Source organism: Oryctolagus cuniculus, chromosome 18 (genome assembly GCF_964237555.1).
Source record: "Oryctolagus cuniculus chromosome 18, mOryCun1.1, whole genome shotgun sequence".
Classification (NCBI taxonomy): domain Eukaryota; kingdom Metazoa; phylum Chordata; class Mammalia; order Lagomorpha; family Leporidae; genus Oryctolagus; species Oryctolagus cuniculus.
Window position 1 is genome coordinate 1,302,688 of NC_091449.1, and position 16,780 is coordinate 1,319,467.

The 16,780-nt window shown below is 44.6% G+C and overlaps 1 protein-coding gene across 4 annotated transcripts; it reads right to left on the reverse strand.

Annotated features, from left to right (window-relative positions):
• Positions 1–403: 403 nt before the first annotated feature.
• ZIK1 (zinc finger protein interacting with K protein 1) lies at positions 404–10,223 on the reverse strand. Of its 4 annotated transcripts, none has more exons than XM_070063385.1 (4): positions 9,663–10,223; positions 9,044–9,082; positions 6,001–6,085; positions 404–3,910 (listed from the first exon to the last, which is right to left on the reverse strand). In XM_070063385.1, exons 1-4 carry the CDS (start codon positions 9,693–9,695, stop codon positions 2,652–2,654), a joined length of 1,416 nt encoding a protein of 471 aa, XP_069919486.1. In that variant the 5' UTR covers positions 9,696–10,223; the 3' UTR covers positions 404–2,651. The 4 variants fall into 4 exon arrangements, with proteins under 4 accessions (XP_069919486.1, XP_069919485.1, XP_051691257.1 ...); XM_070063384.1 differs by having other exon boundaries at positions 6,001–6,127; XM_051835297.2 differs by having other exon boundaries at positions 6,001–6,130.
• Positions 10,224–16,780: the final 6,557 nt, after the last annotated feature.

The window sequence follows — 16,780 nt, forward strand, 5'->3', positions numbered from 1 at the left end:
AGCTTGGTGATGGAAACACTGGTTAAGATACTCACACATCAAACATCACAGTGCCTGCATTCAATTCCTGTCTCTGACTCCTGTCTCACAGCTTCCTGTAAGTGTAAATCCTGGAAGGCAGCATGTGATGGTTCACATGGTTGGATCCCACCACCCACATGGGAGGCCTGATTGAGTTCCTGGTTCTCAGCTTCAATCCAGCCTAATCCTGGCCATTGCATTCATTTGGGGAAAGAACCAATAGAAAGGAATGCTCTGTCTCTGCTTCTCAAACAAATATATAATATGTATATGAACATATAAAGTTTTATATATATATATATATATTTCAGTGCTCAAAAACATTTTTCCATTTATCAAAGAGGCCCACCACATTACTACAGAATTGAAGTTTCAATATGTCTTTGTTATACATGTATTTCTATTTATTAAAACAGGAAAACATCACCAATTTCCCTTTAAAAATAAGTAAAAGACATTAATAACTTTTTTCAGAGGATAACAACACACGTAAAAATGCTATTATCAAACATGAGAAAAGTGCAATTAACCCCACTGAGAAAGTATTATACATCTAATAAAAGAGCTAAAATTAAAAAGACTATAACAAATATTGACAAGAACATGGAGGATAAGAATTCTCATACAGTGATGGTCAGAATACAAAGGGGTATAGCCTAGATCAGTTTGGCAGCTTTGTAAGTGAAACTTTCACATACTTTACTATTAATACAGACAGAAATATAACAAATATGCTCATTAAGAATTTTATGTCCATGTTCATAGTAGCTTTTATTTTAACAGCCTCAAACAGGAAACAACCTAACTACCCAATAAGAAATTAATAGTGACATATCCATAGAACTGAATGCTACTCAGAAATATTAACATAAGCAATACTGGTAAATTGCAAAATAATTATGCAGTATACAAAATGTCATAAAAGCATAAATATTTTATTATGTTATTCACAAGCTATACTCTTATGGATGAAAGTAAATTAGACACAGAAATGCAGGGAAATATTCCAACAGGGTATGAGGTAAATCAGATATTTGTGACAATATGATTTCATATAGTTAAAAGACAAAACTCTTCAAATTATACACAAACACATAGTTACATGTAACTTGTACATCAGTAAATTTTGTAGAAAGTAGTTTAAAAAAATCTAACTCCCAGTTTTTGAAAACCAGATCTTTCAGCCCTGTATTGATTCCAGTATCTCGTATATTCAGGGTGAAAGAAGGACAGTGGTGCGGTGACCTGAGACAACAGAAATACTGCTGCATCACAAGTGATACATCACTACACGACAGAGCTGCTTGACCTTCAGATGTCTGCCTCTACAGCAACAGACTTCAGGTGAAAAGCCGAGAAAAAGACCAAAGTCTTTGCGCTCTCTGACAATAACATGACCAGATACGCAAGAGATCTCTAGGTGCCATGATTACTCAGTCTCAAAAGATTTGTGGATGCACTTTTACAAGAGGCACATTCCATCTGCCTTGTGGCAAGCTCCTCCATGTTCAGTATTTCTGTACCAAGGACGGCTCACACCCAGCTCCCACTGTCATATGACTGACACAGCCGATGGTCTGATTGATATTAGTGCACAAGGCCCTGGGTTGAACCTTACAGTGAGCTTCTCAACAATTTCAGGCATTACATGTGACATCCTCTGGGACCAATGGAACAAACCCAACCTATTCCCATAAGCACAAGAACACGGAGTGACAGCTGTCCCCTTCTCAGGATGACCTTTTGTCTCAGAGAGGTTAAGCTCCCAAGTCACAAATTAGGACAACAAAATCCCTGCCCTGTTTCCTAGGAAGTCTTGGACAGCAATGCAAATTTGGCTAAAACAAGAATAACTACTCAATCTTTTTACTGTTCCAATAGAGGCAGACAAATTCAGGCCCCCCAAAAAAGCTGTTCAGCCTTTCATACAAACAGGGCTTAAATCTGTTTTCCAGGCTTCCCATAAAGTAAACCAAGCTCTAAAATGCTAAAGGTAGATTCAATAAGGCATTTATTAGTGTACAAAGCAAGGTATTTATTGACAGCTATTCACTGATATTTGGAAGCTGGAAATATTAACTGCCAATGTTGTATGAGACCAACAAAAACAATCCTTCCATGAAAACTACAAGTCATTCCTGAAGCCTCTAGCAAAACACAGATGGGGTTCTCTTGGCAAAAAATGGGCCATATGTAGACTTCAGTCAGAAAAGGGAATTAATTCTCCCTAAAGGCTCACATTACCTAAGACTTCCTTCAAAGAATGAGCACAGACGCCAGCCTTGCCTCAGCATGTTGGGGTGACTTCTGCACATTATGCAAAGTGGCTGAAGAAAGAGAACTTCTAACAGACAAAGTGGCAGTAATGTAATTCTGGCAAGGGCCCTGGATGGTTCAGAACACGTGGTGCAGCTTCCCTCATCTGTATTTAAAACTCATGGGAGAATTTCACCTCCCTGGATGTTTGGAAGTACAGCTCCCTTCACAAAGGCTTTCTAGTGTCATAACACTGAAAAACAAAGTACATTCCCGGTAGGTCTAAAACCTTTCTCAAGCGCGGACTGTCAGGGATAAACAATATTTGATCTTAGGCTGAAGGTTTTTTCAGGTGTGCTGTTTTCATGAGCCCTCTACACACTGTGACATTTTTGGTGGTGAATGAGGCTAGAACACTGACTAAATGAATTCCCACACATGTCACACTCATAAGGTTTTTCTCCAGTATGAACTACTTGGTGTTGAACAAGGCCAGACTTTTGGCTAAAGGATTTTCCACACTGGCCACACTCATAGGGCCTTGCTCCAGTATGAATTCTCCGGTGTTGAATAAGGATGGAGCTTTGACTAAAAGATTTCCCACATTCACCACACTTATAAGGCCTTTCTCCAGTGTGAACTCTCTGATGTTTAATGAGGGTAGCTTTTTGGCTAAATGATTTCCCACACTGGGCACACTTATAAGGCTTTGCTCCAGTGTGAATTCTCCGGTGTTGGTTAAGAATAGCACTTTGACTGAAGGAATTCCCGCATTCACTGCACTTATAAGGTCTTTCTCCAGTGTGAACTCTCTGGTGTTTAACAAGAGTGGCTTTTTGGCTAAAGGACTTCCCACACTGGCCACACTCATAAGGCCTTGCTCCAGTGTGAATCTTCTGGTGGTCAACAAGGCTGGAGTTTTGTCGAAATAATTTTCCACATTCACTGCACTCATATGGCCTTTCTCCAGTGTGGATTCTCCGGTGATCATTCAGGTGGGAGGTTTGGCTAAAGAATTTCCCACAGTCACTGCACTCCCACGGCCTTTCTCCAGTGTGGACTCTCTGGTGCTGAACAAGCGAGTACTTGCCACGAAAGGCTTTCCCACATTTGCTACACTCATAAAGCTTTTTTCCAGTGGGGATTCTCGGGCGGTGAACAGGAGTGTGCTTATGGCTGGAAGCTTTCCCGCATTCATCCAACTTAGTAGGAGTTTTTTGACTGTCTTCTCCACCTTTGGTGATTTCGTTAGGCTTCTTCTTGTTGGAAAAGGCCAGGGACTTCACAAGGTCCAACACAACTGGAAGGTCTTCCTCAACCTCCCAGCTTGGGAACGCCTTCTCTGACAAGCGGAATAGGCAGCGTTTCACGTGTGAAGCCCTGTCAAAGTCCTTTTTCAAAGGTTTCTTTGCACTGTGATGCTTTTGGTGCTGAAGGTTTGCACACTCTCCATCCAAGTATGGTTTCTGTTCAGGTAGATCAGCTAGGTGCAAAATGTCTTGCAGGACTGGGACACACATCTCACAAGGATGAATCTTCTGTGTAGATGGACCTGCCTTGGAAGTCCTGACCTGTGGCATTCCTATACTTTTCTCAGGAGGTATCTTTTCATACTCTGTCCTATGCTTGCAACCTGAAAGCAGAGAATTGCTGATGAAATACATGCTGACTATGGTGACAGTGGGAAGCCTCATCACATAGACACCACAGGGTGATTCCACGTTTGTTCTGATAAAGGAACTGAGGACAGGTTGAGGAAGGGGAAGCTTGGTAATGCTGAACCTCTAAAGATCACAGAATAGAGAAGGCCTCTACAGATGAGGGACTCAAGGATAGGATGGGGTACACAGAGAGGCAGTATCTCCAACTTATTCCTCTGCCAATAGCCTTAAGCTACTGAAACTTTAGGATAATTAAGTTATCCTGCAGTAATCCCAAAATCCTTATGGCTTACTGTATGGATTTTAGCACTACTTCATCTGCTATTGACAAGTGTATGTGGTATAAGAGATGAGCTGTAGGGCCAGTGTTGTGGCATAGTGGGTGGGGCTGCTGCCTGTGACGCCTGCATCCCATATGAGCACAGGTTGGAGTCCTGGCTGCTCCACTTCGGAACCAGCTCCCTGTTGATGTGCCTGAGAGGGCAGCGAAGGATGGCCCAAGTCCTTGGGCCCCTGTACCCAGTGGGGGACCCAGAGCAAGCTCCTGGCTCCTGGCTTCAGTCTGGCCCTGCCCTGGCCAGTGCAGCCATTTGAGTAGTAAACCAGTAGATGATAGATCCAAGTCTCTGCTATGTCCTGGGAAAGCAGTAGAAGATGGCCCAATTCCTTGGGCCCCTGAACCCACGTGAGATACCCGGAAGAAGCTCCTGGCTCCTGGCTTCAGATTGGCACAGCTCCAGCCATTGCGGCCAATTGGGCAGTGAACTGTTGGATGGAAGACCTCACTCTCTCTGCCTCTCCTCTCGCTGTGTGTAACTCTGACTTACAAATAAATAAATAAATCTTTTAAAAAAAGAAACTGAGTAGTTAGTATTCAGATGTATGTAATTTTATATGCATACTTCACCAGACACTGGGTATGAGTCAACACTGGAAACACTGCAGAGGGAATAATGCAGAACAGGTGATGTGTGGAGTTCAGAGGGATGGGGGAGGCCAAGTGCTCAAGTCACAGATGAAACCAGCTGTCAGAACAGAGTTATATATGGGGAAGAATATGTAGGAGTGAGGTTTGGTGAGAGGCATCTGTACTAAAACAGTGCTAGACACAGGACAGACTTTTTAAGATTTATTTATTCATTTGAGACACAGAGCTACATAGAGAGGAAGAGACAGAGAGAAAGGATTTCCATTACTGGTTCACTCCCCAAAAGACCGCAATGGCCCGAGCTGAGCCAATCCTAAGCCAGGAGCCAGAAGCTTCTGGGTCTCCCATGCAGGTACAGGGGCCCAAGCAGCTGGGCCATCCTCTACTGGTTTCCCAGGCCACAAGCAGAGAGCTGGATTAAAGAGGAGCAGCCGGGACACAAACCGGCGCCCATACGGGATACCAGCACTGCAGGTGGAGGCAGAGTCTATTATGTCACAGCACCGGCCCCAAGTCTGTGTTTATGATTTGAAAACAGCTCTCATGTCATGCCTTCTACTTGCCAATCACTAGAACGAGGCCTTCTCTAAGGCCTTCTAAGGAGCCAGGTTTCTTCCCACAACTCAAGTAGTAATTACATGGGGCCTGCATGAAGTAAGTCATACAGGGGAGACAGGCGAATGGTTACCACTGACACAGAGCATCTTAACAAACAACAGACCACAGGAAAGAAAATTAATAATTAAAAATCCAGAAGGAGGGCTTAAAATAAAAACAGCATATCTTTCCCTTAAGTGTGGACCACAACAATGCCAGCAATCATGCCATAGGCAGCCGCAGAAATGTAGACTAGAAGGAGGGACTCGTACCACAAGATGTCATGATTCTGGACATGGCCAGGGACGGAGTAAGCAAAACAAGCTCCATCATGCTGACTGCAAGACACAGCAGGTGTCAGTACCGCTCAGGAAGTGCACTGCTCAGAAAATGCACACCGCTCTGTGCTGGCACCCACAGCACATACGCTAATAAGGAATGATAACAAAGCCCAATGTCTGGAAATGCAAAAGGTAAAGCTGCCTCTGGGGAGAAGGATAATGGAGACCAAGACACGGGTTGTTGTGAGGGCCTTACCCAGGGAGGCTGTCAGTGCAAAGTTCTCCAGCATCACACCGAAGTACAGGAGTCTCTGAGCCTCATCAACAAGTCCCCACTCTTCCTGCGAGAAGCAAATGGCCACGTCCTCAAAGGTCAAAGAGCCCTGCTATGACGGGGACAGGTCACTCTCATCACTCCACAGTCAACTTCTCCCATAAGCTCCCAGGTTCGTCCACCCACTCCTCCATCATGTGCTCTCCCACTTCCCCACATTCCCACCTCAGAGTAAACACAGCGGTCTGGAGACACTGATGCCCACTCTCTTATCATGGTCCAGTTGTCACTGTGCCCTCCCACAACGCTACTAGGCAACTGGGCAAGAAGATGCTGTCTAAACTTTGGGCCTGGCCCATACAGCTACAGATCCTCGTCTGGCAAGTCCTCCGTATGACGCCTCCAAAATACAGACAAATGTGGGTCCACCCTTTCTTTCTGCTTATGTCCTCAATGCCAGGGCTCAGGTCTTTCAGTTCACATGCCCTCTCCATGTGCACAACACTGCTAAATACTACTCATATTGCTGTAGGAGTATGTCTGTCCTTCATTTTACACGCCCTCTCCATGTGCACAACACTGCTAAATACTACTCATACTGCTGTAGGAGTATGTCTGTCCTTCATTTTACATGCCCTCTCCATGTGCACAACACTCCTAAATACTACTCATACTGCTGTAGGAGTATTTCTGTCTTTCAGTCCACACGCCCTCTCCATGTGCACAACACTCCTAAATACTACTCATACTGCTGTAGGAGTATTTCTGTCTTTCAGTTCACACGCCCTCTCCATGTGCACAACACTCCTAAATACTACTCATACTGCTGTAGGAGTATTTCTGTCTTTCAGTTCACATGCCCTCTCCATGTGCACAATACTCCTAAATACTACTCATACTGCTGTAGGAGTATGTCTGTCCTTCATTTTACACGCCCTCTCCATGTGCACAACACTCCTAAATACTACTCATACTGCTGTAGGAGTATTTCTTTCAATTCACATGCCCTCTCCATGTGCACAACACTCCTAAATACTACTCATACTGCTGTAGGAGTATTTCTGTCTTTCAGTTCACACGCCCTCTCCATGTGCACAACACTCCTAAATACTACTCATACTGCTGTAGGAGTATTTCTGTCTTTCAGTTCACATGCTCTCTCCATGTGCACAACACTGCTAAATACTACTCATACTGCTGTGGGAGGATGTCTGTCTTCCCTGCTTGTTATTCAGCACACGGCATTTAGGGTAGACTGTAAATGCAAACAGGAGCGGGAGCTACCCCAGACTCCAATGATCCTCACTGCTGGAGATGGCCCAGGATCCTGCTCGGAAGCCGGCCTTGTCTGAGTCTTGCTTGCTTCAACTTCAACCTCTCAGATCTCAGATACCTGTAGTCTTCGACTTCTGCTGGTCTCAATGTCCCCCTCACCAATCACAGTCTTCTCTCCTCTGAATGTTCATTCAAATTCAGTGCCCTCAGTGGCCCAAAGCATCAAAGCTTCTCCACTCCAGACCCCACTACTCTCACAGATGAACATTTGTGCCCCTGAATTTATCCATTCACCTGACTAACAACCTCCAGGTCACAGTAAAATCCTAATGTGTCTGCAGCAAGGTGAGTAAGTTCTAGTCCTGGTGTCATAGTTCAGGCTGCTATAACAAACACTATAAACAGGGTCACTTATCAGCAATTACAATTTTCTCTCAGAGAGGTGGAGGGCACAAGTTTGAGATTAGCGCACAATCATGTCAGGTTTGGTGAGAACATTCTTCCAGGATGTAGACCATCGTCTCTCCCTAGTATCATCACCTGGTAAAAACAGCACTACCTAGCTCTCTGGCCTCTCTTTACAAGAACACTCACTGATAGTATTCATGAGGACTCCACCTCACAGGACCTCTTGAAGGTTCCACCTCTAAATCCTATCACACTGGGATTAGGGTTTCAATATATGAATTCTGAGGGGGATATAAATTTGGTTCATTGTGCCTGGCATGAGCGCTTTCTTCTATTAATTATTCCTATGTCTCTGAGTGTGTCTTATTTCCCTTTTGCCTTAGAAGTGCTGGCTACCTACCAGTTCACCCTTGTTCCCATGCCTGTCTTTCCCACACACCGAGTCACAGCCTCCACTTGGCCTTTCCTGTGCTACTAACAACATTACCATCACCATAACCAGGACTCCCTTCCCTAGATCACATCACTTCTTGATGTCTCCTTCTTCAACCATTCCCCAGAATTCCAGAGCTATGTGACTAGCTACCTACTTGATGTTTCCACTAATTATTCTTCCAGATATCTCAGACTATAAGGATAGCAAAAAACAAAACTGATGACCCAAACTAAAATTAACCATACCCTCCACTCTACAGACCAAGTGATGGAGATGCTAAGCCCAGAAAGCCTGGAATAATGTTTGACCACCACCTTTCCATCTCTCACTGTCAAAATGTGGAAATCCTGGCAACTCTAATTAAAAAACTGATCCAGAATCCAAGCGTACCTTTCACTTTTACAGCCACCATAAGTCTAGCCACTATCAACATTCACCTTGAATAATGCAGTGCTTGCTCCCTGGTCTTTCTAGTGATTCCCTCATAAGCACATCTGTGCTGTAGTAACAAGAAGCCAGAAGATCCCAGTGTGGAATCACCACCTTCCTCTCCTCTAAACCTCCCACTGTCCCATCACCTCTAGAATAGACAATTTCTCAAGGCCATCCTTGCCCTGCTGCTCTCAGTTCCCATGAGAGAAAAAAGGAGACCTGGGGTCCCATGAACCTTCTGAGTCTCACCAGACATCTACACATTGTTAGGAAAGCCCAAGACAGCCTTTCACATCTCAGTTCACTGTCACCAGCAATAGGGACTACTCCAAGTAACTCCCAACTGAGAGTAGAGTCCCAGGCTTGGGGTTTGTGCAGTCCTCTGGCCCAAGGGCTGGATGAGTGGTAAGAGAAGAGACCCATGAAAAAAATCCCCAGGATGAGGTGAGTACCAGTGAGGGCTGTTCCACTCACCTGCATGAGGTCCGTACGCACTTCTGTAGACATGGGGACCTATGGGAAAAAGAAGGTCATGAGAGGCAGATGACTACGGGAGAGCTCCACGGGATCAGGCGTCCATGCACCCTACACAGCCTGGAGTCAACTGACCTGGGGGTGCCTACATTTCTTAGCCTCACAGTCCCAGTGTTCAGTGCTCTGACCAGCCGAGGGCCTTGGACATGGAAGGCCTCGGCCTCCTTGTGCCTCAGTGTCATCGCCCTTCCCACCTGTCTTTCTCAGAACGAACAGCCTTTGGAAAAATCTTTGAAAAGGCAACCTCAGCCCACGTGCCTCTTCTCTGCACAACTCTCCTTGGCTCCCAGCATCCTGCGGATGAGGGTAAAATTCCTCCACTTGCCATTCCAGGCCTGAGTGCTCCCGGATCCGTCACCTAAACAAAACTTTATACACACCAGTGCCACCCCCTGTCACATTCTGCCACACACCCCATCACACTAGTTCTGGAGTTAGGCACCCCACTGACAAGTGCACTCTGTACTGGGCACAGGGATCTGGATGGAAGCCACCTAAGCAGGTGCCTATCGCTGGGTCGAGGGGGTGTTGATGAGGACCCGGAGGACGCAGGTTTTACCTGAGCCTGGTCCCTTGGCTCGGCCGCCGCCATCAGATTCTGGGAGGAGAGAGACCCGGAGCAGCTAGGAACCAGGGCGGAGACCCGGGAAAGACGGTCGCCGCCGCCTCCCCTCGGGACAACCGATGTGCAGTGGTGACGACACGCCTGTCGCGCTTTACACTGTCATCACTGCCCATCCAAGAGTTCCCAGAGCTCGGACGTGTGGACAGAGCACCGAGCTGGTAAACTGACCGCCACAAGAGCGATGCCGGAAGTCCCACCCAACTCTTTGGTCCAAACACGGAAGCGACCCTGTTATGAGCTATGATTGGTTCCGTGTCTTTCCGTTAAGGACGGAGCATCCCGGGTAATGTAGTTCCCACAGTTCCTTAACGGCGGGAAGAGAGCTGGGGTCCGGCATCGCTGAGAACAAAGGCCTAGAAGTTGCCCGTAGGGCTCAGAGAAAAAGTGTGTCCAACCTGCAAGGGCAAGAGAGGGCCTTTCTCAGAATTCAGAGTTGTGAAGTTCTTGTAAAACAAGGAAATGAGCAGACTTCTTAAAGCCGCTTCATGACAGGAAGCAGGATTTTCTCCCATTAAGAAAAAGAGCAATTAAATGAAAAGATATTGTCAAACTATATATAAAGTATAATAAACGTTTCTACCAGCGTTTTGAAACCAAAAATGAAACAGAACAAGGAAGCTGAAAATTATATTTAAAGTATTCACAAAGAATACGTTTATAGGACGTATACATTAATGTGAACTGTTAGTTGGAAGAAAAGGCTTATTTAATATTTTGGATTATGGGGCCACCGCTGTGGGATAGCTGGTAAAGCCGCCTCTGCTGTGTCATCCCATATTCATCCCATATGAATGTTGGTTCAATTCCTGGCTGCTCCACTTCCGATCCATCTCCCCGCTAAAGCGCCTGGTAAAGCAGTAGAAGATGACCCAAGTCCTTGGGCCTGTGCATCCACGTGGGAGACCCAAAGGAAGCTCCTGGCTCCTGGCTTCGGATCAGCGCAGCTCCAGCCATTGCAGCCATCTGGGGAGTGGACCAGTGGATGGAAGACCTCTCTCTCCCTCTACCTCTCCTTCTCTCTGTGTAACTCTTTCAAATAAATAAATAAATCTTAAAAAAATAATATGTACCAAAACTGAGGACTCAAAACATTTTGGCATATTTTCATTTGTAAAAATTTTTGTAGCTTTTATAGTATCTTTTACAGAAAAAGTCTTATATTTAAAAGAAAAATAATCAAAGAAAATACTTAATGTAGAACATAAAAGAGGAGATTATAATATTGTCAGTGATTCTTTTGCCAATGTATACTTTGGCAACTCTTAGAAGAAAGATATCATACACCTAAAATATGCTTTCCACATAAACATCAGAAAAGGGCAAATTGTATTGAAAATGACAGAATTTCTCATATACATGCATACATATAAACTTATGATGCTGCCCCCATCTGTGTCATCCCATATTCATCCCATATGAATGTTGGTTCAATTCCTGGCTGCTCCACTTCTGATCCAGCTCCCTGCTAAAAGCACATGGTAAAGCAGTAAAAGATGACCCAAGTCCTTGGGCCCGTGCTTCCATGAGGGAGACCCAGAAGAAGCTCTTGGCTCATGGCTTTGGATTGGCTCTGGCCATTGCGGCCATTGGGGAGTGAACCAGCAGATGGAAGACCTTTCTCTCTACTTGCCTCTGCCTCTCTGTAACTCTGCATTTCCAATAAATAAATAAATCTTTAAGGGAAAAAACAGAGATGGATTTTGCCAGTGTCAGGCTTCAACGTCTAGGCAGGTCGCTCTACTGTGCATGCCGTAAACCTCTGCTTTCCTCTTTAGAGGTATGCAGTGCTTATTTGGCCATTTGTATTCATAGATGATACACCAATGACAATCCAGGGGCTCCAGAGAACATGCACATGGTTAACATGACCTACTTTGGACCCAGAACCCCTGATATTGCAAAAAGTTACAAAAAGTAGAGAAAGCCATTGGCATGAACCCCTCCCAATTGGTTGATATTACCTTTAAAGTACTTAATATAGGGGCCGGTGCTGTAGCATAGCCAGTAAAGCCACAATCTGCAGTGCCAGCATCCCATATGGGTGCTGGTTTGGGCCCTGGCTGCTCCACTTCCAATCCAGCTCCCTGCTATGGCCTGGGAAAGCAGAAGAAGATGGCCCAAAGACCCTGGGCCCCTGCACTCACGTGGGAGACCCGGAAGAAGCTCCTGGCTCCTGACTTCAGATGGCTCAACTCTGGTTGTTGCGGCCACCTGGGGAGTGAACCAGTGGATAGAAGACCTCTCTCTCCTTCTGTCTCTCCCTCTCTCTCTGCCTCTACCTCTCTATAGCTCTGCCTTTCAAATAAATAAATAAATCTTAGAAAAAAATAAAGTACTTAATACAAGACAGAAAAGAAGACAAGACACACTGTGCTATTTACAGCTCTGATCCCTCAAAACGGGAGAAATAGGAAGGAAGGGAGGAAGACCCTGGGAGAAAAGCAGTATGCTTGCCATAAAGAAAAGGGACATTGGAAAAGAATTGTCAAAATTTGCAAGAGGTGAATACAAACAGAAAACCACCTCAGATGCAGATTGCCATTTGGGTTCAAGACTCTGATGATGTGTAACAAAATCTAGGGGCCCCCTTGATGATATAAGCATCTATACAAATTTCTTTATAGGAGTCCTGGGTACAATTGACAGTGAGGAATCAATTAATTGACATTTGTTTGGACACCAGAGTTACCCATTCAGTACTTAATTCCAAAATGACTGAAGAAAGTGGTCATTCTGTAGCCATTGTGTCACCAGGCAACCTCAACAAAGGTCATTACCACATCCATTGGAGTTCTAGTTGAGGGAACAAAATTTGATAGCTTTCTGTATATGCCTGATTGTCTCATCTTGTTGATAGATAGGGACTTTCTTTGCAAACTAAATTCTCAGAGAAATTTCTTTTCAGCTCCATAGCAACTCGACCTACAAAGCATACAACCTAAACATACCCTCCTTTTCCAGTGCTCTCACAGAAAGGAAAGATGGAAGAAGGATCATCTGTCCCCAGAAGTCTTCAAGAATGTGAGCAAAACTGTATGGGCAATCAAGGTGGCATGTACCAATGCCATCTCACTACTCCAAGTGATCAATTTCAGTTCACAATTGATCATAATGAAAGGACTAAGAGTCAAAGGGATCACATAAACAAGTTGAGTGCCTGCTAATACTAACCGATAGAATAAATAAAGGGGAGAGTGATCCGACATGGGAAGCGAGATACACAGCAGACTCATAGAATGGCAGATGTCCTAAACAGCACTCTGGCCTCAGAATCAGCCCTAAAGGCATTCCGATCTGGCTGAAAAGCCCATGAGAGTATTTCAGGCATGGAAAGCCAAGACACTCTGGCAAAAAAAAAAAAAAAAAAAAAAACAAAAACAAAAAAACAAAAAAAAAACACCTAAATGAAAGATCTCTGTGAGTGAGATCCCAGTGGAAAGAACAGGTCTTCAAAGAAGGAGGTACCTTTTCCGAAGGGAGGAGAGAACTTCCACTTTGACTATGACCTTGTCTAAATAAGATAAGAGTCGGAGAACTCAAAAGGCTTCCATAGCCTTGGAAACTCATGACTGGAGCATAGGGAGATTACTGATGCCATAAACAGGAGTGTCAATTTGTAAAGTCAACAACAGGAGTCACTGTGCACTTACTCCTCATGTAGGATCTCTGTCCTTAATGTGCTGTACATTGAGATTTAATGCTATAACGAGTACTCAAACAGTATTTTTCACTTTGTGTTTCTATGTGGGTGCAAACTGTTGAAATCTTTACTTAATGTATACTAAACTGATCTGTATATATATATATATATATATATAAAATTGAAAATGAATCTTGATATGAATGGAAGGGGAGAGAGAGCGGGAAAGGGGAGGGTTGCAGGTGGGAGGGAAGTCATCAGGGCGGGGGGGGGGGAGCCAATGTAGTCCATAAGCTGTACTTTGGAAATCTATATTCATTAAATAAAAGTTAAAAAAAAAACTGTATGGGCAGACGTGATCCCTGGAAAAGCCTTAAATGTCATCCCTGTGCATGTCTGATTAAAACAACAGTAAGATCCCCAAAGCGGGGAGGGGAAGCAGTATCCTTTAATGAAGTGAGAATCTGAAGGGATCCCTACCCATATTTAATAATTTCTTTTTTAAAAAGATTTATTTATTTATTTGAAAGTTGGAGTTACACACAGAGAGAAGCAGAGGCAGAGAGAGAGAGAGGTCTTCTATTTGCTGGTTCACACTTCAATTGGCCACAACAGTCGGAGCTGTGCCAATCCGAAGCCAGGAGCCAGGAGCTTCTTCCAGGTCTGCCATGTGGGTGCAGGGGTCCAAGGACTTGGGCCATCCTCCACTGCTTTCCCAGGCCATAGCAGAGAGCTGGAAGTGGAGCGGCTGGGACTAGAACCAGAGCCCATATGGGATGCAAGCACTGCAGACAGCAGCTTTACCTGCTATGCCACAGTGCCGGCCCCAATACATTTTTTTTTTAAGATTTTATTTATTTTATTTGAGAGGTAGAGTTACAGACAGTGAGAGGGAGAGACAGAGAGAAAGGTCTTCCTTCCATTGGTTCACTCCCCAAATGGCTGCAACGGCCAGAGTTGTGCCAATCCAAAGCCAGGAGCCAGGAGCTTCTTCTGGGTCTCCCACGTGGGTGCACTTCCACTGCTTTCCCAGGCCATAGCAGAGAGCTGGATCGGAAGTGGAGCAGCCGGGACTAGAACCAGAGCCCATATGGGATGCCTGCATGGCAGGCGGAGGATTAAACTACTGTGCCATGGCGCCAGCCCCAATACATTTATAAAATATCAATTAATACAGCCTTGACAGGCTAACTACAACATGCCCAATGGGGAACAGCATATTCTAATAGCTGAGAGAAGCTTTTCATTTCATGGACTTATGTCAGATTGAGAAACTCATGAGAGCTTGAAGAAATTAATTCCAGAGTTAGATCAAACAGAGGACTTGTTTGTTGTTAGGTCTTACAGTTTGTTTGAAAATCATTCTGGGAGAATCCACACTCATTATTCAAAACGCCTTCAGTCAGCATATAGAATAAGGGGTTCAGAAGAGAAGAGGCTATGCAACATGATAGGTATAAAAATTTATAAATAAAATTTCTCAGTTAATGTAATGAATTTGTATGATATATAAATGTGAACAGAAAGAGTAATTAGAATAATAATGTAAAATTAGATTGATAAAGTAAAATAAGAGAAATAAATTGACCTAATGTTAAGAAAAATTATGTAATAAATTCATCATAAAAAAGTTGTTGAACTTATTTAGAATGAGAATAATTTTGGGGGGTCAATGCTGTAGTGCAGCAGGTTAACACCCTGGCCTAAAGTGCCAGCATCCCATCTGGGCACCATTTCAAGACCCGGCTGCTCCACTTCTGATCTAGCTCTCTGCTATGGCCTGGGAAAGCAGTGGAGGATGGCCCAAGTCCTTGGGCCCCTGCACCCACATGGGAGACCTGGAAGAAGCTCCTGGCTCCTGCCTTCGGATTGGCATGGCTCCAGCTGTTGCGGCCATCTGGGGAATGAACCAGTGGATGGAAGACCTCTCACTGTTTCTACGTCTCTCTGTAACTCTTTCAAATAAATAAAATAAATAAAAAAAAATGATAACACTGGGTAAGATCACCAATGAAATGAATTTAGATAAAGGAAAATTGACTGGAGAGCAGAGAAATTCCAACACTATAATTGTTTGGGGAGAAAAGACTAAAGATATGTGAGAACTAAAGACCCGTTTACAAGATAATTCTTTCAACAACTGATTTAGAAACTTGTTCTATATAAACATAAAATATCTTTTTTTTTTTTTTTTGGACAGGCAGAGTGGACAGTGAGAGAGACAGAGAGAAAGGTCTTCCTTTACTGTTGGTTCACCCCTCAATGGCCACTGTGGCTGGCACACCACGCTTATCCGAAGCCAGGAGCCAGGTGCTTCTCCTGGTCTCCCATGCGGGTGCAGGGTCCAAGCACTTGGGCCATCCTCCACTGCCCTCCCGGGCCACAGCAGAGAGCTGGCCTGGAAGAGGGGCAACTGGGACAGAATCCGGCGCCTAGAACCGGGACTAGAACCTGGGGTGCCGGCGCCGCAGGTGGAGGATTAGCCGCAGCACCAGCCAACATAAAATATCTTAACACAAAATTTAAAGTTTTTTTATGTGAAAGACAGTGACAGAGATAGTGAGTTATTGATTTTCCATGTGTTGGTTCACTCCCCAAATGGCTCAAAGAGTTGGAGCTGGTTCAAGCTGAAGCCAGGAATCAGGAGCTCATCTAGGTTTTGCACATGGATGGCAGGCTTCTACTCTCCACACGGTCTGATTTCTCTCTCAACATGTCCTTCTGCACTCCTACTGAACCTTCCTATGTGAGCCTCCAGGTCATGCCAAGGTGCACACCTGGCTTCCTGCTGTGATCTGTATTAACTCACCATCATGCCTGCAGAATGGTGGGGTTGCCAAGCTATGACTGCCCTGTCCCATCTACATGGAGACTGTGACTGTGTCGTGGAAGTAAGTTAAAACAGAAACAGGGACTAGGTTTGTGGAAGTTCTTTTACAACAGGCACATTCCATTTGTTTTGCTGCAGGATCCTCCACTCCCTATTAATCACACTCAGTATTTCTGTTCCAGTTGTAGCTCATGCATGAGTGACACCACTTACAGAATTATAGACATGCCAACACATCTCTTCTCTGTAGAAACTGGGGAAGGACTTCCTTCCAACACTGCTGGGCACTATGTTATAGTCTGTGAGAAATGACTACACTGACTGCACTACCTAGATACAGTCTGTCTTAACTGACTCTGCCAGATATAAACTTCCATTTCACCAAAAATGGAAGCATGAAGGCTTCGTAGGGTTTCCTGAGAAGTCCTGAGCAGCAAGGCAATTTAGGCCAGGAATGAAAACTCTTTATGTCCTAATTCCAAAGGGGGATACCATGAAGGAATTCCCAACTCCTTTATACAGGGCCTAAGTTTATCCCCCTACCCCCTGCAAAACTACAAAATGAAGACCCAAGACTTCAGG